The 24429-nt window shown below is 44.0% G+C and overlaps 2 protein-coding genes across 2 annotated transcripts; one reads left to right on the top strand and one right to left on the bottom strand.

The window, feature by feature from the left end:
• Window positions 1135–13244, bottom strand: LOC110432805 (atherin-like). Its single transcript, XM_021453641.1, has 7 exons — window positions 13151–13244; window positions 11865–11907; window positions 11668–11717; window positions 2821–3208; window positions 2087–2201; window positions 1676–1794; window positions 1135–1523 (listed from the first exon to the last, which is right to left on the bottom strand). The coding sequence occupies exons 1-7, from the start codon at window positions 13242–13244 to the stop codon at window positions 1154–1156; spliced, it is 1179 nt and encodes a 392-aa protein (XP_021309316.1). The 3' UTR covers window positions 1135–1153.
• LOC8061449 (NAC domain-containing protein 37) lies at window positions 16390–23650 on the top strand. Its single transcript, XM_002465902.2, has 4 exons — window positions 16390–16569; window positions 21090–21272; window positions 21415–21686; window positions 22721–23650. Exons 2-4 carry the CDS (start codon window positions 21110–21112, stop codon window positions 23399–23401), a joined length of 1116 nt encoding a protein of 371 aa, XP_002465947.1. The 5' UTR covers window positions 16390–16569; window positions 21090–21109; the 3' UTR covers window positions 23402–23650.

Raw genomic sequence — 24429 nt, forward strand, 5'->3', positions numbered from 1 at the left:
GAGGGGGGTCTTACAGCGTGTTTGTCTTCAAAAATAAATTTATGGAGGTGGACATCCTAAGAAGAGCGCTTTCAAAAATAGGTTATTTTTAGAGGTGTTTATTTTAAGATGTCCGCCTCAATAAAATCTATTTTTGAAATTGGGCAAAAGTGTTCGTCTCTATTAATCACAAACGTTAACTAAGGCGGTTGAATTTTATAACTATCCCCATTAATAAAAGTGTTTCGTCTTGTAAAATCATTTGCGTAGTAGTGCTAGGCAGAATCATAATGGTAGAAGGCCCCTGTAACCCATCTTGACCCGACGCATTGTCTGCTAGCAGTTCCCTAACTGTCTTTCCCAAACAGTGATCGAGAAATCTAGATTGGGTAGGCAATCGGTTGAATGCCCAACGCCTAGAAATTTAACTTGTTTTGTCTCCCCATGTCTGTTCCATAGATGTAATTAGTGAATGTCTGTTTTGTCTCTCCTCGTCGGACAACTTCTCTCTCGCCACCAACAATTGCTGTCCAATGTGGCCGATTTTCTTTGCTTCCTAGCTCGCAACTCGCTCTAAACAAACAGTCGCACTCGCATTTCCCGGGTCGCTGTAGCCTTCAAAGCAAGGCCAAAAGCTTCAAAAATAGAATCGCGCGAGGTTTTGGGAACGCCGTCACGCATCTGTCTGCATCGAGATCGGGCAGAAGTTTGTGAGCACTAACTAGTTGTATAATGTCGTCCATTCACTACTGGATTTGCCTTCTTTGCCGAGAGCCAGAAGCCCTCGGCAAAGGTCTAAAAGCCCTCGGCAAAGGCTTTGCCGAGAGCCTGCCACGTGGCTCTCGGCAAAGAGCACTCAGCAAAGAAGCTCTCGGCAAAGAATTCTTTGCCGAGAGCCACTTGGCAGGCTCTCGGCAAAGACTTTGCCGAGGGCCAGAAACGTCCTCGGCAAAGCCCACGGCGCCGTCGATGACCGCTAATGTTGACGTCGTCTTTGCCGAGAGCCGTGCTGTCAGGCTCTCGGCAAAGACTTTTTGTTTTTTTTAAAAAAAAAACCTTTGCCGAGAGCCTCTCTGGACAGCTCTCGACAAAGGTGGGAATTTTTTTGTTTTTTATTTTTTCCCTGATTTTTACATGCACAGCCACATATGTATATATATCACAATCCACATGTCTATATCACACTCCACATATATATCACATGAAACATATCGAAGTCCATAGATATCATAAATCCACATAGATATGACAAATCTAACATAAAGTCCAACATAAACCACAAGGCCACATGAATATCACTGCTCGAAGTCGCTAGCGCCTTACCCCTAGTGCTGTGACTCTGACCCGTCGTCGCCGTGGCCTCCGTCGTGTCCCGAGCCCCCATCTGGCCACGCCGACCAGGGTGAGTGCCCCCCAAGGTGTGGAGAGCTCCCACGGCGCCCAAATGGCCTGCCCTGGCGCCGACTGGTACGGGTACGAGTACCCGGGGCGCGGAGGAGGGCTGCCGGACAACCCAGGGTCGGGTTCGAACCCCACGACTGATGCTGCATAATATAAAACCAATCTCATTAGTATCTGCAGGACGACCGCACAAGCCAAAGCAACAGACAAACATATATATACTCACCGGACTCCCTGTAGGGGCAGGAACAGGGGATGGAACAGGAGGTGGACGATTAAACATATATATACTCACCGGACTCCCTGAGGCTGAAGGTCCGTGTCGTCGGTGTCATCGGTGTCGTCGTGCCTCATGAAGGTCGAGGCGACCACCTTTCGCCGTGGTCGCCTTCCGCCCGACATTTTGTCCTGTGCCTGCAATGACAAAGCTTAAACCAATTAGTACAATTAAACAAGAAGTACTTACAAAGAAAAACAACACTATAAGTACAAAATTTCGGCAAAACCTCCCCTGCACAGGGAGGTTTCCAAAACCTGCAAAAGAAAGCCGGCTCGATGGCCAACAACACATATATGACACGAAGGCCACACATCCACATTTCACATATATGGCACACATCCACATTATTTACTAGTACCATCTGATCTTGTTGATGATGGACCACATGACACATGAGTTGTGTAATACTACAAGCTGTTTACTCACCGCTACTGTGCATGCGACATAGCCTGGTTTCTCCCTGTAATCAACTCTGGAACACCATAACAGAAGGGCTCCAATGTACCAGGGAATGGCACCAAGAAAGAAACCGAATATGAACCTTGAAGCGCAAGAGATGTATAGTTACAAGAAGAGTAAACCAAAGGAATGACACAAAGCTATAGCAGCAGCACTGCAACTGCTGTACCTTGAATTCTGTCTAAGTATATCAAACTGAACGACAATGCTGCCTGACACAAATGAATGAAACTAATATATGAACATAGAAACAAAAATGGAGCAACGATGATGACTTACAGGAACCAGCCAAAACCAATGCCACAACAGCCAAAACCAATACTAGTTTCTAAATTAGTATTTCAGTTGAAAAAAAAACTACAAGTAAGAGCAGTGATTTAATTCCAATGGTCATGGCTTGTCATCGTGAAGGAAAAGGCTGGAAAAGACTGCAGCTGCAGCTAGAATACACCTAATTTTGCTAACCAATATGAAGCGCCCCTGCTGACTCTACGATGCTGCACTCAAAACAAAACTTTCTACTAGGCTATAACTAAATAAACTGCGTAGTGTGCTCCTTTGTTCTTCTACTGATGATATCTGAGGAACAAAACAGAGTGACCGAAAAACACAGATGCAGATTTGGAGTCGGACGCAAGGAGAGGGAGGGAGGAGAAATCAACGAGCGCAGAATTGAAACTGGGAGTCATCTCAATTCTCACCTCGCAGCGTCCGTGCGGCGTCCGTGCGGGCAGCGGCCGGGGCTCCTGCGGCGTCCGTGCGGCCGCCGGCGTCCTGGGCTGCTGCGGCCGGCGGCGTCCTGCGTCCGTGCGGCCGCCGGCGTCCCGGGCTCCTGCGACGCGATGTGCTGCGGCCGGCGGCGTCGATGCGGCGTCCTGGGCTCCTGCGACGTCCTTCGGCCGGCGGCGTCCTGCGTACGTGCGGGATGCGGCGAGGCGGCGGTGGCGCACGGAGCCGGGGAAGGGCGGGCTAGGGGCGGGGGTGGGGGCGGTGTGGGCCGGCGGCGCGCGGCAGATTTGGTCGGCGGCGGTTGGGGCGCGGGGTGCAGCGGCGGCTGCGCGCGGGCGGCGGCGTGCAGGGTGGGCGCGTCTGTGCGTTAGGGTTGGGCGCGGGGTTGGGCCGTGTGGGGATAAGGAGATTTTCCTTTTTTTAAAAAAAATATATCCTTTGCCGAGAGGCACAGAGACAGACTCTCGGCAAAGAAATAGTCTGGCTCTCGGCAAAGACACTTTGCCGAGAGCCAGATGTGCAGGCTCTCGGCAAAGAGGTATTTGACTTTTTTATTTTTTTTTATTTTAGACTTGAGTTTTTTTTTTGTGTCCTTGTGACCCAATTTCTAAATACATTTCAAAATTTGGCATCAATTTGACTTTTTTTGCTATATTTAACAAATTAATCTTGTTTCTTTAAATTTTTTCACGTAATTCAAATTTGAACTGCAGGTATATGGAATATTGGAACTCAGTGATTCAAAAAATAATAGTCAAGATATTTGATGTATGTTGAGGTTGTACCCACAACCACACATGAAATCTCAACCCTTTCGCTGACATAACATGTCGAGGAATGTGAGGGAAAAGTGTTTTTTAATTATATAAATTCCAAATGAAGTCCAAAAATCACGAAACTTAGCGACGTGTCGTGTTATCGCATGTGGAGGCTGTGGTAAAAAATTCATAAGATTTCGAGCAAGTTGTGATGCCGAATGTCTAAAACCCAGACATCTCCACATGTGATCAAATATGATCACATGTGGAGATGTTTGGATTTTAGACATCCGGAGTCGCAACTTGCTCGAAACTTTATGAATTTTTTACCACAACATCCACATACGATAACAAGACATGTCCCCAAGTTTTGTGATTTTTGAAGTTCATTTGAAATTTATATAATTAAAAATCACATCAACGACACATGGATGGTTATGTTTCGTATAAAAGACATTCAAACTTTTGGGTGAGTTTATGGATATAGCCTCAAAATACACTCTCAAATATGAGTATCATTTTTTGAATGGCTATATATTATTATTTCATACACCTATAGTTCAAATTTACTTTTTCAAAAAAATGCAAAGAAAATAAATTAATTTATGAAATATAGCAAAATGTTATAAAAAGCTCCCAAATTTGAACATGTGCTTGTATATAATATGCAAGAGCTATAGAAAAAGTCTAGACCCAAAATTCAAAAAAAAAACTTCACTCTTTGCCGAGGGCAAGTGCTAGCCCTCGGCAAAGGGGGTCTTTGCCGAGAGTCAGTCGTTGCCCTCGGCAAAGGCCACCTCTTTGCCGAGAGCTTAACGACGTGGCTCTCGGCAAAGGTGACGACTATGGTAGGCGTTCACGGCGCGGTATCTTTGCCGAGAGCTTGCCTACCTTTGCCGAGAGCCTTTCTTTGCCGAGAGCCTGGCCGTCGGCAAAGGCTCTTTGCCGAGAGGATGACCTGGCTCTCGGCAAAGGCAGTCTTTGCCGAGGGTCTGGCTCTCGGCAAAGCCAGGCCCTAGGCAAAGCTCGCGTTTCCTGTAGTGATTCTGAAAAAACGACTTCTAGATCTGCAGTTAATTAGTCAAAGTACCGATGTTTATGACACAAAATTTGATGACACTCATCTGGTATTATAAATATTGGTAACTTTTTTTTTTGTAAATTTTGATCAAAATTAAAATAATATGACTTGGTACTATGTTAGAATGACATTTTTTTTTACAGAACGAGGGAAATACTGCATATATATAGTATAGGATGGGTAGCGATCCACTTGTCTGCCATTTAGGCCCAAAAATTAAACCAGGTAGCCGCGAAACGAACACACAACTCCCACTCGATGATGAGCAAGCTAGCTAGCTGTTGCTGCGCGTCGTGTGCTTTTCTGTGCTGTATCATTTCATCTCTTTAGTCTGTTCGTCGTCATGAGCAAAGGTGTGAAATGGAGGGCCGATCATTCCGCCGGTTATTAGTCCACGAGATCCATCGATGGCACACGAACGCGCATCGATCGACAGGGGGCGCAGGGCGCTGCTACTGGCCACTGCATGCCTACACATGATTCAAGGAAGAAGAAGGTTGTTCAGGTCATCAAGAAGCTGCCGATCGATCGACGACGACGAATGATATCACGCACTACCCCTTCTATTTTCTGATTTTCCTCCTTTAACAATATATATATCCAGTGGTTTTTTTCCTTTCACAATATATATATTTCAGTAGTCAGTCGATGTGACTAGCTATACCGCGCGTGCGTGCGTGCATGAATGAAGCATTGCCATGCATGGCGGCAATGGTCGTCTGGCAACTGATTGCCATGCTCGAGCGATCGGATCGAGAGCGAGCTTTCCTTCGAGGCAGGCATGACATGTAGCCACGCACACTCTGCGCCATGGCGCTCCATGCCCTGGGGGAACGGCAGGATCGGAATGGAGTGCGTGGAGGCGATCGAGCAATGATGGCCTGGAAGCATCGAGCGAGAGAGGCCATGCATCTAGCAGATAGAGCAGGAATGCATGAGAGGGAGGGAGAGAAGAGATGGAACGCGGGCGAGAGAATTGAAGAAGCTTGATGCTCACAGCACATGTGTATTATCAAAAGTGGTAAGAGTGTGCCACAAGTATCTATCTATCCGATATATCTATCATCTATCTCTCCCTATATCCTACATCACCTACCCTTTTTTGCACCTTTTTCCTTTGCACTTTTTCGATATGACCAGTACGCCAGCCAGCCCAACGTAATATATAACGTGCGTGTTGTGCGGTCCCTTTCGCTTCACCAAACGCCATCGCCGCCGGCCGGCCTTCCGCCACGTACAACCAAAACGGCGCTTGTTTGTGATAAAACTTTGCATTGGCCATTTCATTTCATCCCTTGCCGCTCACCCTCCGTACACGTACTACTAGCTAGAGATCAGGCATGCATGGATGCATTCTGGCTCTTATATGCATGCACATCATACTACTAGCTGCTGCTGGTTATCAGGTAGCTAGCGTGCCGCCAAATTCATCAGTGGTGCCGGGCTGCCGGCAGCCACTGTTGTGTGTGTTGAGTTACGTTGAGCCAACACAACAACAACAAAAAAACACACTCCATCTCCCAATCGCTTTCTTCCAGCATTAATTCTGAAATGAATTAGCTAGTAGGATTTGCATTGATGAAGGGTCGAGCAGTAGTAGAATTAATTACACATTTTCAACACGTCACAAGTACTGTCATAACAACCATAAGCACTCACGCGCGGCATCGCTATAGCTCAAGCTACACACTCGGTAGTAGCTTTTACAAGGAAAGGCAAAAAAACAGCCTTTTCCTTCAAGGGGAGCTGATACGACAGTACTGCCGGGAGCTACAGTATCTAGCTAGTTACACATGCAGTGTACTGTTACTGTCATACACACTACTCGGATAAACGAAGCTGCTAGGCTTCACTATGTTGATCTCCTAGATAGCTAGCTAGCCTTTTTGCCGCTTACGCCAAAGCTATAGTAGGACGATATGCTGCAGGATCGGACGCCCGATCGATCTGTCGCGCGCCTCGGATCTCACACATGTTACCGTCGTATGCTGTTTGCGCATGCCTACCACTGCCACCGGCCTTTTCCTCACCAAACGAAAACGACTTGCAACGCACATAACCTGTGTGCTCTGTCAGTTCACTTCCGAGATTTTTTTGACAAAGAAAAAGGCAGGCTCCAAGCTGAGATCGAGATTGCGGGGTGGTGGTGGGCGGCGGCCGGCCTGCGCGCGGGCTGGCGGTGCGCGTCTCGCACACTCTGATCGATCAATCCGTTTGGGGTCGGGGGCCAATCATGCCGTGAGCGAGCGCGCTGCGTATGATTGGGGAGAGCCGACGGGATGGGCCGGCCGCCCGGTCGATCTCCATGAGGTCTTTCGGTGCGACCCGGGTCCGGGCATGCATGGCCGGGAGAGGAGGTCAGGAGGAGTGGGCGGCGGTCAGCCGATCGACGAGCTAGCCGTCCCCATCCGGCACTGCACCGCCCCCACTTTCACTTTGCTGCCTGCCGGCCGGCCGGCCGGATAAGCTAGTACGGGCCTACGGGGGCACGCTACATGCATGCTCGTGTTCACTTGATCTCTGGTTTCTGTTCTCTGCATGTTTATTTCTGCTTTCGTTTTGGCAGGATGGCACTTGCATGCACACGCATGACGCATGCATGTTCGATCGGACGGACAGTTCAGTACTGAGAGTGACTCCTGACTCCAAAGTCTTTGCATTGGGTCATGCTGCTCAGGCATGCAAAGGGAAGTTTTGTCTCGCTATTTTTTGCATGTAAATGTACATACAAGTAGCAGAGTAATTTGATTGGCTCGATCGTCACCGGAGAGCCGGCCTTTGCCGTGTGTTCGTCCGTTTGCGGTGAGCAACACACGGCAAAAGTCAAGTTTGCCGTGTGTCTAATTCACGCACACAGCAAACGCCAAGCACACGGTATATCTGTCCTTCGCCGTGTGTTGCACACGGCAAACACTAGACACACGGCGAACTCAAACTTTTGCCGTGAGCAACACACGGCAAAAACAGAGCACACGGCAAAAGCTAACCCACGCTAACGCCCACCTCCAGCCGTCAACGTCTGCTGTGTGCAGCCGTTAGGCACACGGCAAAGCCTGGGTTTGCCGTGTGCTTGAGGCTGGCACACGGCAAACATAAACTTTGTTGTGTGCTAGTGGTGCGACACACGACAAACAATTTGTCTTTTTTTTCTGTTTTTGCCTTCTAAATTTTTTCTTCTCTACACATTCACCATTTGTAACTCCATACTCAAATTTCGTAAAATTTGAAACATGTTTGCTATATTTTTGCAATTAACAATATTTATTTTTATTTTTCTGGTTGCGTTCAAATTTGAACTACGAGTCAGTGAAATAGTTGGAAAAAAATCGAAAAAATGATATTTATATTACCCAACCCTGTCTGAGAGCACACATTCGAAACGGAAATGACTTTTGAATGCCGTGGTTAAGAGACACGACGCGGAACGTGCGTCGGTACTTTTCAAAAATTGTAATAAATGCTATTTTATTCCGTAAATCCTAAAACTTGTACATATGTCATGTTATCATACATAGAGGCCATAAAAAAAGTTTAGGAAGATTTTGAACAAGTTGTCATGTGATGTATAGAAACCATACAATCTTCGAAGAAGTTCTACAGAGATATGAGTGAAGAAGCATGAGTTGAAGTAGAATCGACTTTTATATTTGAGTTTGATTTTAAAACTTTTTCTATAGGCACTACACCATATAGGTTGTGTCGTGTCCAAGTTTGGGATTTTTTCGGAATTGTTTACTATTTCTTAATTATTTTCATCATTTTAATTGAAAATTTTAAAATTTCAATTTTTAAATAACCTCGGATGGAAAAACTATCTAAATAAACTTTGTAGATCTCAAAAAGTTATGAAACTTTGTAGTTGACAACTTTTTATTTTGGAATCATCTTGTCATGCAAAAACTACGTTTGAATTTTTTAAATTTGAAATTCAAATTTTGTAAACGACCTCGGATGGAGAAACTCCCTAAATTAAAATTGTAGATCCCAAAAAGTTATGAAACTTTGTAGTTGACAACTTTTTGATTTAAAATCATCTAGGGCCTCAAATTACCAATTTACACATAATTTGATATAATATTTGAGGACCCGAAATGCAATATAAACATAAGTCATAGTGTGGTGTAGTGGTTAAGAGCGAAGAAACGCGAAAGGAAGATCATGGGTTCGAATCCCATGGGCTGCAAAAAAATTCAGGCCTTGCCGTGTGTCTGTATGGTGACACACGACAAACCCTGCCGTTAGGCCGTCTCCCGCCGTTCGTTATCTTTTTTTTGCCGTGTTTCAAGATTGACTCACGACAAAGTTTCGCCGTGCGTTCATAATTTGGCCGTGAGTAAAAGTAGGGTTCACCGTGAAAGAGTTTTCCATGTGTTCTTTGCCGTGAGCAACACAGGCCTTGCCGTGTGTCTACATGGTGACACACGGCAAACCCTGCCGTTAGGCCGTCTCTCGCCGTTCGTTATCTTTTTTTGCCGTGTGTCAAGATTGACTCATGACAAAGTTTCGCCGTGTGTTCATAATTTGACCGTGAGTAAAAGTAGGGTTCACCGTGAAAGAGTTTGTCATGTGTTCTTTGCCGTGAGCAACACACGACAAAGCCTTCGCCGTGTGTAATTTGGGCTTTGCTATGTGCGCCAGGCACACGACAAACCCCTGCTATCCGGTAGTGAGAGGTCAGATAGAGGTCGGTGGTTTGTTCTCATTTCAAGTCTAAAATCAAATTACAACTCAAGGTAGCGATTAAAGGTAGTATTTACTCGCTCTGTTTCTTAAAAAAAAGTCATTCTTGCCTCTAAAAAGTCAATAACTTTTAACTTTGATCAAATATATTTAATAAAATATTAATATTTATGATATATAATTAGTATCATTAGGTAGATCGTTTAATATATTTTTTAAAAAATCTTATTTAGAGATATAAATATTACACGTATTGTTGTACAATTTTGGTTAAAGTTGAGAAAGTTTGACTAGCACGATTCCCATAGCAACTCTTTTTAAGGGGGAGGGAATAGCTAAATGAAGTCTTGGCTGCAGACCTCATCGATATAGAGACATCTGTCTATAAAGCTAGTCTCAATGCAGACTTTATAGAGATTTTATGCGTATTAAATATAGTGATACATTAGCAAAATAGAGCTTTGTGAAACCTTCCATTAAGACTGACCTAAAAGTACGATGCAAGAGGAAAACCGAATTGTATTCAACAGTATTGACCATTATATGAAAATTAAAAGGCGAAAATAAAGAACTAACTACATTGCTCTAATTTTAGCACACCGAAAATTAATCAATCTTTATACATGGTCATCAGTTCATTGTAACAAGGCTCAAAATCAAAGCTAGGCGTCCTCCTGCAAATAACATGCAAGAAACTACTAGTGGAGTAACTAACATACGACAACGTGTGTCTCTGTCTGTGTACATGACAGATACATAATAATCTATTTGCAGTAACTACTAGTGCAAGCTAATGATAGAAAGTGCATAGCTAGTATAGTAATATTCATCTGATAGGGATGGTTAGCCCATCTTCATGGCAGGGTGATGCCCTCAGGATACACATGATCTCGTCAGGTAATTTAATTAATTTACTACAAGCAGCAGCTAGCAGTGGTGTATTGTGTGGTAACCATAACCACATCTCATAGGAGAAGATAGAGAGAGATACGCACGCCGGCGCCGCCGTGCCGGCCCACTATTGAAAGTGAACCACAAAGCGATCGAGAGCCGAGTAGCTACTAGCAGTATAGCCCCCCAAGACTTGCATGACACACACATCACTCGAGTAGTACATGTTTCGAAAATGCATGTCATAATGTGAATGTTCTTCACGGCCGCGCACCAAGAGCTTTTCATCCATGGATGATGCATATGCATGGATCCATCTCTCCTCCGGTCCTCCCCTCATCCGGCTCCAGCTGCGATCAAGTACCGATCGATACAGATGAGCTCACTGCAGCACAAAAGAACAGCATCCATTGCGGTGCCCGTCGCATCGCCGGAAAAGCATAAGCTCCATCCGAAAGTTCTGATCCGCTTTTGACTTTGCTGCCCTCCTCTCGCTGGTCCAGATATTTACACCTACCTTGCTTTCTGAATCTCTGCGTGATCATAGAACACACCAAGAACACACTATTGAAGAAGGAGAAGCTATAGCTGTGTGGCCTGTGGCTGCACAACACATGTCCATGGCAGTCCCCGTCGCGACGTTTGTGCCCCAATTCGTGATTGCTAGCTGTGCCTCTTCTAGCTTCTGCTACTGCTGCCACGCCACATATGTACAGAAGCAACATAACCTGCCATGCCACATGTTCAGAAATCAGAAGCAACATAACCGACTGTCAGAAGGAGCTCATGCGCGATCGCACAACACAATACAAAGTGGAGATCGTCGTAGCCCTAAACGCCGTCGATCGATCGAGTACTACAAGGACGATCGACGCTATAGCTGTGTGCTCGTACTGCGTACTAGCTAGCTGCTGTATCTTGTACGTAAAGCCTCTCGATATCGCGCGCGTCTCTATCGTCGTCTCTGATCAGCTGCCGCTACGTGTCGGCCAGTTTCAGAGGTTGCCGGCCGGGAGTTGCATCGTTTCATCATCTAAGCTGCTGGTATACTGCAATGGTAGGGTCATGGCGGTGGCGGCCGGCGCCCCATCAGACAGCGCCAGATTCAGTGCTGCAACTTGGCTAGTTGCTTGCACCCCCGGCCGAGCCGGCCCTTTTCTTCTCCGATGAACACGTACGTACTGCATCCGCTTTACGGTGGTGCTCGTATATATGTTCCTGTCGTCATATGTTACAAGTAGTATAATACACTATACATGTAGCTAGAATGCTAGATTCAGAGATAGCTTAAAACACAAGTACGAGTAAGATGGAAGCAGCTAGCTACAGCTACCTAGCTAGCTAGTTTCTAGAGACCTCTCACTACCGGTTGGAGTGTATATAGGTACCATGATGAATAAAATATATACCTGGAGGACCAATCGGTGCGGTGGCCACGCACACACTGTATTTTGCAGACCTGTACGGCACAAGCGTAACAGCTGCCTAAGCTTATCCTGTTATTGTTAAGTGCCCTTTTTGGGAAGATGCTGTTACATGCTTGGTGGACGGGAGGACAAGTCATCAGCTGCGGCCTCGGCACACAAAGAACATGGCGTGCCGTTACAGCTTTCCGATCGATGAGCCGGCGGCCGGCTGGTCTGCTGTTCCTGTTATGGAATATGGGAACTAGCTAAGGAAAAAAAAAAGAGGAGAGTAGATGAAGAACGCCGGCAGGCCACCGATCGAGTGTGCAGTGACAGATGGAAAAGCGCAGCGCTTTATGGAATTTGTGTGGTGATCGGCTGCTGCGTACGTTGGCACTCACATGGACGAATATGAGTTACTAGCTAGTGTGTACTTCATTTGAACGAATAAATGGATGGTCCAGAGAACATATGGTCTAGATCATAGATATGTTGAGCAATATATATGCGTGCTACTACTACTCTAGCTAGTAGCTAGCTATATATATATATATATATATATATATATATATATATATATATATATATATATATATAGGGAATGAATTAATTTGTTAAGACCCTGCTCAAATTCCATCACAAACTAGTAGTTTTCTTTTTCAGATGATTATTGTTTTACGTGGAATTGATCCATAGATCGTCCGCAGGTTATTAATGCCATTGTACAATAAATACTTCCAAGTTTGTGACTGAGGCCAAAAATTTCAAGATTCCCCGTCACATCAAATCTTATGACACATGCATGAAGTATTAAATACGGATGAAAACAAATACTAATTATACAGTTTATCTATAATTCGCGAGATAAATCTTTTGAGTCTAGTTAGTCCATAATTGGACAATTAATATTTGTCACAAACAAACGAAAACAGTAGCCAAAATCAAATTTTTTCCTCAACTGAACAAGGCCTGAAGGAACAACAAACAGCAAAATATATTGGTTGCCTACTTAATTCCTTGGGGTGTTTCACGTTCTCAACAGTCATGGAGAGGAGGCCGCTTGACGAGAAGCACACAAACATCTGGCCGATCGACATATATATGGAAGCAACCCAAAAAAAAAAAAGCACAAGGGATTACACGAAAAGCGAGCTGAGCATGCATCCGACTGGCCTGCTGTTTCCTAATGCCGCACCACGCACTAGCTAATCCTGGCCCAATGCAAACAAAGCAGGGAAGAAGAGACGCGATGGGTCTACCACATACAGCCGGTGGTGGAATTAATTAACTAACACCAGTTTAGCAAGCCTGCTGAATGAAGGCTCTGAAAACGTGTCGCCCAGGGAGCAAAAGCGCATTATTCTCCATTCTCATCAGGGAATGTCGCCGACAGTGACGGGCTCGCATGCGGCAGGTCCGTTCTTCCCTCGGGATCAGCGCGCGTGAGATCGCTCTTGAGCCTGCATGATCATTAGCAGCTAGCTACCAGCTGCCGGCCCCGGCCGCCTGCCTTGGCTCATCTCGTGTCTGTTTGACCTCAGCTCGATCGATGATCCATGGCCATCCTCTGATCCATCCATCCATCTCAAATAAAGCTACTAATGGCTAAGCTAGCTAACAGTGTCAGTTGTTTGGTTCCAGTAAGTGGCTAAGTGATGGATGCATGGATCTGATGAGAGAGAGAGAGAGAGAGACGAACGAACAGAAGGGGCCGGCGCTGGTATGCGCGGAATTATTATAGTCACTCGCCCGCGAGGAACATGATGCCGAGGCCAAGCAAATTGCGCAACCGGCGGGGCCCTGTGTCCACCATAATCTTTTCCGCTTGCCTATATGCACACACCTATCTTTAGGTCTTGAGGGTTTTCTGCACTGTTAGATGTAGACACATGTGCATGGTCCCTAAACCAAAAGTGCATCATTGTTTTCTTGCAGTGACAATGCTAGATAAGTGGATTCAATATAACAAATCTATTTGCTCAACTACTCCCGGCTCATGTTTCTATGTAAGTACGACTATAGTTTGTTGGCCAAGTACACATCAAAGATAAATAAATTTTGCAGAGAAAAGACAATGTACATGGATACTACTATAATAAGTTGTTCAATAAGAGTGCATGCTTTTAACAAGTACTCATCTGTTCCAAAATAAATCAACTTCTGGCTATATACCTAATTAATTAGGCAGAATAGAAGGTGGCTATATAGGTAATTTGACAGTATAAAAGTTGATTTATTTTGGGATGGAGGGCGGACATAGGGATTTTGTAGCACTATTTGATTTCCAACTTGTGTAAGACTTGTAGGTAATGAGCTCCCTTTTCCTATTCACAAAAAAGATATTTCATCTGTTCGCAAAAGAATAATGCAACTATAAGATTCGTGCAAGTCAAACTAGCTTATCTTGACCAAATTTATTAATGAAATATTAACTACAAAATATTTCACAACTAATTTAATGATATTTATCTTTTATTATAAATGTTAGTATTTTATAATATAATTTTGGTCAAACTTTTAAATCATTTAACTAGTTCATCAAAAAGTAAGAATTGCATCCTTTTGTGATGGAGGGAGTATATATTTTTAGTACCTTGACTCTGGCCTTGTAAACTTGAAAAAGGTAGGTTTTATTACTGAAGAAAGGTGAAGCTTTGAACTTTCCTTGCTTTTGAACTTTCTTTGCTTGAACAAAAAGAAAAGATCTATAGATATATGCGTGCCCTACCGTACCCCAAGAATTTGACCACCACCTTGCCTTTATCATCTATATATATGTGGTGTTGTTGAATTGACACACATTTATAATGATCATTAATAATCAACACTAGCTACTCTGTAGATTTCCATGACTCAGCTAATGATACCGTTAGTTATAGTTGGATTCTAGTGTAAAGTTGGTCAGGGCATATAGAAGTTGTGGCATTGTTCATACTATTAGCAAACGACTTTTACAGATTAGTAGATTAAGGAGAGAAAATTCAGGCAGCGCGCAAATTAATGTAGGTGAAGTTCTGTCCCTTTCACTGCATCATTGTAAATATCTTTTCTTTGATCATGAGTTGATCAACAGCTAGCTAGCTAGCAAGCAATGAGAACCGGAATGATGTGAGGGTTCCCAAATTTGATCCAGTCTTATCAAACAAGGATTTCTTGTTGCGCCCTAACAGTGGTAGTAGGTGGCATCATACTTTGCACAGCATGTTTTGTAATGCATGCCTACACCACAGTGTGTTATCGACATCATAATTCGCGCACTGATCATGTTTCTGGAAATATAATCGATTAAATGCTAACGGCTAAGGCTAACATATGCAATTAGTCCCTCATCAGTTTGGTGCATGCTCTAAGGCTGACAGCACAAATTTCAAGGTTGGACACAACATGATAATCAAGGAATGAGGCAGGAGCCGGCCTGTATTGCATGACAAGCTAGAGCAGATAAGATATTTTCAGTTTCTGTCAAGTGATGCAACTGCCGCCTGTTATTAGCTAATAACTTGAGGGAGGTTGGTATGAAGTATTATTTATATATATTTATATATATGAGATAATCAAAACAGTTCTTTGATTAAATAAAAGGTCCTGTGCTTATGTAACTCACATACAAAATACAATTGCAGACTGATCACAAGTTGTGAGTTCATTCAACAGAAACTTAGCTAGTGCAATGATATAGTGGATTCATCATGATACCTGGAGTCCTGGACAACTGTCCCGGGCCTGCAGCTCTCAGTTAGCCGAGTGTAATTTGTTCATCTGTCGCCCGGGCAGCATGGTCCTCTATAAACAGCTGAAAGCACAGCGTGGTACCAATTGTTAAACCACACACTTGATTGCAACAGAAACTGACTTAGCCGCAGATGAAAAGCATTTTTACAATCATGCATCCATGCCCCATTTGGCCATTTCACCATGAAAGTAAATGATGAAGAATCTGAATTACACATCTCCTTAATTACGGATCAATACAAACATGTGTTTTATTATGTTATATTATTATGATCTCTTGGCACTAACTGATAAATGTCAGCAAAAATCATGAATGCTAGTTCTTCAAAGAAAGTGTCTAAGAACTCAAAATTAAATACCATTACGCATTGTCAGACCAATAAGTAATAACGAGAAATCTTAAGTTAAGCACGTAACAATTAATGCAACAGGTTGACATCTAGCAAATTTAAGTATATAACGTCAAGAAAGCATCCATATGGAGCTCTCAATCTCGACATTATACACGCAGTAGTATATCAGACTGTGTATAATAGTAGCCCTAATAACTAGCTAGCTAGGTTAAACGTGGCTTCCAAGTAGCTAGCAAACTGGTGGCTGCGCTAATAGCTAATTAGGCTTTGCTTTAGCAAATTGATCGAATGCTACATACATTGCTATCGGCAAGATGCGCAGTATACTTCAGGCAGGCTCAGGCTCAATCCAAGGCAGGCTACTGCTATCAAGGTTCTTTTGTTCTGTGGCTGTACTGCAGTACATGCATGGACCATGGAGATCCAAGAGGCCAGTCCAGAGCAGAGAGAGGGATTGAAATAAAGGGGAAGAAGAGTAGCGAAGAAGAAGGAGTCGTGATGTCATCCTGCGGGGCCCGCACGGGCCCACAGGCCTTCATTCCCCTCGCCCACGCGCGACGGAAAGGAGGGCGACCCCGTTCCTTGCTCCCTTTTTTATACTCGCCACCTTCTCCCCCTCCTTTCTCCTTCTTCATTCTGTTCTATGCCTCTCTCCAGCACAAACCTCTCCTCCTCATGCTATTTATTCTCCCAAACATAAGCTAGCTAGCTTGCTAGCTTCTGAAAGATCAAGAACACATACGCACACTCTTCCTCTCTGACAAGAGCTTGCTTGTTCTGCAACAAACCAGCAGTATAGATCGATCCTCTATCTAACAAGGTGAGTCTCATGCAAGGCTTCGAATCCATTGTACTGGTTATATATGCACATGGCTTGGCCGATCAATCCGGTGAGGTGTATATGTTGATCTGTTAGCTAGCTTGGCCGTTTAGTTTTGATCTGATCCTGTTTGTGATCTCTTCTTTTATCCTTCTGCTTGAATCATACTGACAGATGAATGCATCTTCTCATCTCTCCCCATATTTCCCTCTTTCACTACCTTCTTCGATCTTTAAGAGTCCAGACATACAGACCTGCTGTCAGAGCCTAATTTACATCTTGGCGTGGTGTTGTGTGCAATATATGCATCGACGACCGATCAATGAAAGAAGAGTAGTAAGAGGAAAACCAATGCACTTTAGTAGAAGTAACTAAAGATATGGCTATATTTTCAGGCAACAGTTACTAAAAAAATCATATGGCTATAATTGTTAATTTTTTTTGAGGAATCTATAATTGTTAAATTCACCCATGCATATGCATGCACGTATTTATCTAGAGATTTTTTGGAACTATAGTAGATTCCTGTATCAGTATTTTTCCTTCATCAGTACCTGCTACCAAAATAATAGGCAAAGATTAGGATTTATGTTGGCAATAAGTCAAAATTTACCTTTGGAAACAATCAGAATGCGTGTGTGTGAATGCTCTTCTAATTGAGCTCATGTACAATCATATTTTCATCTCTCTTTCAGAAAATGCATGATGAATATTTCCTCACCCAAAAAAACATTTATACCATGATCATACCGATTCATTTATATATCTGCTCTATTTTACTTTTCACAAAAGGAGATAAATGAATGATTAGGTGCAATCAGCAATATTTACGTTGTCGTATGCACCTAATTTGGTAGGGGCAAGCATCAATCTTAATAACTCTTAAGGTGGTTATTACTTGAGGTAACTCTCTAGAGGATCAGAACGATATATGTTTTGCATACATGATCATCTAGCATAAACTAATAAATAAGATATATACATGATATGTGTAGTCATATCTGAGCATCTTCATGTTTCAAAATAAATCTGTCATTTCATTTAATTTGCATGTATGCTGTTTAATTTGGCACAATATGAGTATATATGTGCCTACACATAGCAGTTACAAACCAGAAATATGCGATTCTAGGAAAATATAATAAGCTAATATATGCAGCTCGTTGGAATGTAATAAAATTAACCAACATTCTACGTTGCCAGGACCACCATCAACTAGATCTCTCTGCCACCCTGCTGCTTCATATAAACCCTTTTTCCCTGAGCTGTGACTGTAATTTGTGAGCCCTACCCATCATTTTGGTAACAGAACTTTCGAGGATTCACCACCTACCATACACGATTGGTTCCATCCATTCATCAGTATATAGTATTACCTTCACTCCGATTTGCTTTATATTCAAGACATGGGCAGAATCAGCCATCCAAAACTTTCACCACTACCTTATGTAATCAGTTCAAAATCAACAGAACTATTGTGCGAGATATATATGTAGGTGTACTTTATGGGTCTATAAATATTATTATTTATCACGTGAAAAATGAACCGTATGCTAGCTAAAAGTTTTATGTGTGCAACTAACCTTAAAATTACCTGCCCTTTTGTCCAATGTATATATGTGTGTCATTATTGCCACATGAAGGATTAATAATAGGTATTTTCCATCCCAAAGTAACTATACACATCTCGTTTTCGAATGAGAAGAGCTTTTTTTTAGAATTATAGAAAATATGGCCAGTATCCGTATCTCCTAATATTTTCATTATGAAAATATACTCCACTACTAATGTAGTAATATTATTATGTATCGTAAATATTAGTCTATTTTTGTAAAATTTAGTTAGACTTAAAATTTTGATTTTTCAAAAAGTAAGATGTGTAATTTATTTTAGGACAGAGGGAGTATGTACTTAGTATAAATAAGACCTTTAAGGAACACACATAGGGCGAAGGTTTTATACTAGATTTTAATAAGATATATAAATCTTTACGGGATGATTTATATATTTATAAAGTTATTTTCATTCAACTGTGTTTCCTTCATGGACATGCCATCCTCTATCTTCTTTGCTCTAATAAACATAACCATATAAATAAGGAGTCTCATTAATCATTTATGCCTGGATCATTTCACAATCCCCATATCATTTTTTCCTTTAAGGATAGGATAGATACACAACTTCTCCTCAAATTGACCCTTGTATACATATATCTCTTATCCCACATTTGGAACAAGGATATAGTAACTAAAATACTCCGTCCGTCCCAAAATAACCACCGTTTTGGATTTTCGTGTCACAAGTTTGACTATATTTATAGAAAATACATACACCATTTGTATCTCCAAATAAATTTGTTAGAATACTATATTTAAAGATCTTTCCGATGATACTAATTATATAGCATAAGTATTAATATTTTTAGTATATATTTAATCAAAGTTGTTTATCGGGAACGAGAACGACAGTTATTTTAGGACGGAGAGAGTACATGGTAAATATAATAGAGGATGATCCTTTTTTCACTTATGATTTCCCTAGTGGGGCAGGAAATATGGAAGGAGATCCACCACTGATGATGCCTGAATGGAAAGTTATCTCGCTACTCTCTCATGCAGTCATATGCATGCTGCAGCAAGGCAGCAGCATGCACCCCACAAGAGGCCGAAGGGGAACATCAAAAATGATTTACTCCTAGGCATGGCATGGCCTGGACTGGACCTAGCTATAGTAGCTATAGCTTCTCTTCTACAGGGGTGCCATGCCTGCATGCCCCATGAGCCAGCCACACAAAATGCTCCTCTCCTTCTCCTCCCACTCCCAGCAGGAGCAAGAGCAAGGGCAAGGCGCAGCTCCTAGCTATCTACTGGTAGTAGTACAGGCGCACAGCAAATATAGGCAGGGCCAGGGCGCGAACGAGGTCTCTCCTCCTGCTGTGCCATTGTGCCAATGCCATGGAATTGGTCGACAAAGAGACAGCGCGGTCAGAGGCGGTGCAGGCAAACCAACCGAGAGTCTCGTGTGTGCCCCGGCGGCGGGCCCCAACCGCGCTGCTGCTGCCTAGCTTTTCTGTGGCTCCCCTCTCCCTCTCCGTCCTCTGCTGACTGTCTCTCTCTGCTGCATGCCGGCCTTGCCCGCGCGGGTGTTGCCCGGCCGCGGGCTCTCTCGGCGGAGGAGGCCTGGTGCGGGGCCAGAGCTGTGCAGTGCAGTGTAGCTTTGCAGGCCTGATCCAAGAAAAGGGCCGCCCTTCCTCACGTTTCTATTCGCCTTTTCGTCGCAGCCCCACCAGGGCGACCAGGCCTGTTATCCGTGGTGTTTTTTTTAACTACTCCCTCCATTCCAAATTGTAAGTCATTCCAAGAATCTTGGAGAGTCAAAGCATTTTCATGTTTGACCAAAATTATAGAGTAAAATATTAAGATTTGTAACGTAAAGTGAATATAGTATGAAAATATAATTAAGAAAGAATCTAATGATATTTAGGTGGTATCATAATAATTATTATTTTATCATATAAATTTGGTCAAACTTTGAAAAGTTTGACTCTCCAAAATTCTTGGAATGACTTACAATTTGAGATGGAGGGAGTACTTATTATACTACTACGACTACGACGCCCGGCCGGCCGGCGGCAAACAAAGCATGCAAGCGCCGTGTGCATGCGCTACCTCCGATCCGCCGGCCGGCAAAAACCATTCAGCTTTTGTTATCTCTAGTGTATTTCCTTTGTTTGTTTTCAGTTTTAGCACAAATGGTGCACATAAGCTGTGTTCTCTTTTTTCTGTGCAAGCATATTAATTATGGGGTCACCATGAGAAGGAGATGATTAGAGCATGCAGTTTCCTAACTATATCCTATATACATATAAAGTATTAGCATGCATACGTATGCATTCATTCAGCACTACATATATATATATGCAGTGATCTCTAGAGTAACAGCCCACAGATTGTCGTACCTACACTGAAGAAATCACTGTGCAAGTTGCACGAGAGAGGGCAGACCATGCATCCTGCGGCTGCACTGCCGCTATAATTCCCTGCGGACTATAGCCCACATGCTTCTGATTCCACAGTCGACACTATCATTAGCAGGCCTGTAGCTTTCCTACATTTTGTCCCTGCGTCTTGCCCAGGCTTTGCCGTACCTTGTCCTATATCCTACAGAGACTACAGTGCAGTCCCAACAGGCATGGCTTGGCTGGATTACATTTTTCTAAAGCGCTGAAACCCATACACACTGCCTCTTCACTCTGTCTGTCTCTCTCAGTCTCTCTACACTACTCATTCAGTGTAGTATACTAGTATATCCTTTTCACTCCTGGGAGCACTCGCTGTTGGCTGTTGCCCTGGCCGGCGTTTCCACTATAAAAAATTCAGCAGGCTTGCATCGAATGATGTGAGCACTTGCCGTTTTCTTTCTTTAGTAGTGCATGCATATGCCACTCGCGAGCTATATCATTTAGGGGCTGAGCCTGAGCAGGCGTCGTCGCTGAATCTGATGCACATACTACTACGCAGGTGCAGGTGGAGGTGATCATATGGACTCCATGGAATCATGCGTGCCCCCGGGCTTCAGGTTCCACCCCACCGACGAGGAGCTCGTCGGCTACTACCTCAGGAAGAAGGTGGCCTCTCAGAAGATCGACCTCGACGTCATACGCGACATCGATCTCTACCGCATCGAGCCATGGGATCTTCAAGGTATGTATGTATACCAGCAGCAGCTAGCTCAGCTCAAAGGGCTAATTTCGATCAGTTCAAAGTATATAACTCCATATGTTCTTGTCTGAAGACTCTGAACTGATGATGTTAAATTTCCTGGCTGCAAATGAATAAACTGAAGAACATTGCGGGATCGGGTACGAGGAGCAGAACGAGTGGTACTTCTTCAGCTACAAGGACCGCAAGTACCCGACAGGGACACGGACCAACAGGGCCACCATGGCCGGGTTCTGGAAGGCGACGGGCAGGGACAAGGCGGTGCACGACAAAAGCCGCCTCATCGGCATGAGGAAGACGCTCGTCTTCTACAAGGGAAGGGCGCCCAACGGGCAGAAGACCGACTGGATCATGCACGAGTACCGGCTGGAGACTGACGAGAACGCGCCACCACAGGTAGTGATCTCTACCTTAAATTATTATCCATGTAGTATTACTCAACTTAGATGCACTAAGCATACTCTTCTGTTTAAATTCTATTCCACACAACCTCCGTCCAATAATATCTGATGTTTTAAGATTTTTAGAACATATTAGTGTTCAATGGAAATTACCCATGTAAGGTGAAACATGCTAATCAAGAAAAAAAAATAAAGTCTCCCTCGGTTGATACTAGAGTGAAGAGTACTTGGCTACTTGCCATAATTGAGAGAGTACACTAAACTTGACTGGTCGATAATTTAGATACTACTACTCCATATATTAAGCTTACATCATATCTTGGTTTAGCTAGCTTATCTATATACCCCATCTTGAGTTCTCGGCCTTCAGGTTAATATATACACTCCTATATGATAAGCCAAATGTCTCAGTTACAGAGACCAAGAGATCGACCTCTTTAAAGTAGAGTGGACACAAATCTGCCAAGTCCAAGATGCGCGTCATGCGCCAGTAATAGTACTGATGGACCCTAACGCCAGTAGCAAATAAAAGCAGCACAAGCACACAGTTGCTAATTGCTTTCTAGCTCTCAGAAGATAAGTTTCCCTTTTGTGAGACTTTGACCCTTGAAACTTCCATAGACTTCTGTTCTTCTGAATAAAGTTAGGCAGCATATGCAGGCCTCATCCCGGCCTCACCACTCACAAAAACTTTTTCCTATATAGATGCATGCATGCGCATCCGAGTGCATGTCCTAATTAGGGTTTCCCAGTGTGAACATTCTTCCACGCGCCATTGTTTACGAGCTGTATGCAACTATCTACACTACTGGAGTACTGCTAGTACTCATCAAAGTACACTGATGGTAATGCTTCGGCACTCCACTATCGCACACATGGAGATAGGCGATATAATAAAATTAAAGGCAAACTTTCTGATTAACCTTTTCTAATTCCTTTCACCACATACTATTGCAAATCTCACTCCACGCCCGTGATCAACAGTCTAGCTAATTAACAAATTTAATTTCCACGCGCGTCGTGCTGCAGGAAGAAGGCTGGGTGGTGTGCCGGGCGTTCAAGAAGAGAACAGCGTACCCAGCAAGGAGCATGGCGATGGCATGGGACCCCAGCTACGCCTATCGCGAGGTCAGCGCCATGGGCGCGGCGGTGGCAGCGGAGGCGGCGGCGTTCGTGGACCCCAATGCGGCGTACGCTCAGATCAGGCGCCAGTCCAACAAGAGCGCGCGCTTCAAGCAGGAGGCCGAGCTGGACGGCGCTGCTGCCGCGTTGCTGCAGTACTCCTCCAGCCACCTAGTCGAGCTGCCGCAGCTCGAGAGCCCGTCGGCGCCGCTCGCGCCGGCCAACCAGAGCCAGGCGTCAGCCGCTGATGAGGTGGTGGTGGACGGCGCCGACAGCGGTAGGCGGCCGGGCAAGAAGGCGCGGGCTGATAAGATGGCCACGGACTGGAGGGCGCTCGACAAGTTCGTCGCGTCACAGCTCAGCCCCGCCGCGGAGTGCGGCGGCAGCTTGGAGGCGGCCGCAGCAGCAGCGTCGACGGCCGCCGCCGGCAACGTGGGCTCACAGCTGGACCACGTTGAGGATGATGACGACATGGCGGCATTGCTGTTCCTCAACAGCGACGGGAGGGAGGAAGCGGAGAGGTGGACGGGGCTGCTCGGCCCCGCCGGCGGGGACGGCGACTTTGGACTGTGTGTGTTCGAGAAATGAGTGGCAGACGCAGGGCGCGCGCGCGCCGCGCGGCGCGTGCACGGTCTGGCGCGGATGCATGCATGCATACATGGGATGGGATGGTGCATGTGATATATTATATGGAATATGCCTGGTTATAGCTGAAAGTTGGTTTCTCTCCTTTTTTTTTTACCCCTTCTCTACTTCCCTTTGTATGTTTGCCAACAAATGTGATTGTAATTTTCATCTGTCTCTGTGCAGAGTCATAAGATGCATGCCATTCCGGCAGATGTGGTTTCTTTTCTCGTTGATGTGGCCTAACATGCATAGCACTTCTGACTTAGTTTGTCAAGTGGCTTTCATCGTCACCAGGTGGATGGCATACAGAGAGACATAATAGTTTATCGTTCACAACAGGAATATGTTAGCAGGAAAAATATTTTTTTTATATAACACACTCTTCAACTCGCCCCTACATAGAAATACAATACATAAGTATTTCTCTCATATTATTACCTACAATAATATACAAGTATATTACATATACAACTATATTAGCATAATAATTTGTATTTAAATTATGATTACTAAAATAAATTCAATTCTAAGAATCTAAACAGGGCTTAGATGGGCCATTCAACCAAACTGAGGCCTCGCTCATTCCCAAAGGCCCAGGATCGAGTGTCGTCCTTTCTGGAGGACACCATTTGGGAATATTGGGATGACTTTTGATAACGCTTTTCATTCTTCTCACTGGATACCGTAACTCAGATTCCTGACACCAACCTATAATGGTATATCGATCTAGTCGTGGCATAAACATGTGCACTCATTATCGCATTAATGCGTACACAAGTTAGTAGCATGCGGCCTGTCAAGGATAGTTTGCCCCAGAAGTTAGTATACTTAGCCACTCCTAGTACTTAATCATATTTTAGGGCTTATAGATACTTAATTACACGCATACTACAAATTTTTCAAATCCTTTAGATGGTCAAATTTTAGTTTAGAGAAGGATTGCAAGCTTTAAACACTTATTATAGCTCCGGTAGCAACTGTGTATAAAT

Source organism: Sorghum bicolor, chromosome 1, assembly GCF_000003195.3.
Source record: "Sorghum bicolor cultivar BTx623 chromosome 1, Sorghum_bicolor_NCBIv3, whole genome shotgun sequence".
Classification (NCBI taxonomy): Eukaryota; Viridiplantae; Streptophyta; class Magnoliopsida; order Poales; family Poaceae; genus Sorghum; species Sorghum bicolor.

Coding starts and splice junctions, on each gene's coding strand:
- LOC110432805 (XM_021453641.1), bottom strand. CDS start 13,244: ATGGATGGATCAGAGGATGGCCATGGATCATCGATCGAGCTGAGGTCA. Junction 11,908..13,150: donor GCGGCCGGGGCCGGCAGCTG/GTAGCTAGCTGC, acceptor ATTCCATAACAG/GAACAGCAGACCAGCCGGCC. Junction 1,795..2,086: donor ATGTCGCATGCACAGTAGCG/GTGAGTAAACAG, acceptor TTGTCATTGCAG/GCACAGGACAAAATGTCGGG.
- LOC8061449 (XM_002465902.2), top strand. CDS start 21,110: ATGGACTCCATGGAATCATGCGTGCCCCCGGGCTTCAGGTTCCACCCC. Junction 21,273..21,414: donor CGAGCCATGGGATCTTCAAG/GTATGTATGTAT, acceptor AATAAACTGAAG/AACATTGCGGGATCGGGTAC. Junction 21,687..22,720: donor ACGAGAACGCGCCACCACAG/GTAGTGATCTCT, acceptor GTCGTGCTGCAG/GAAGAAGGCTGGGTGGTGTG.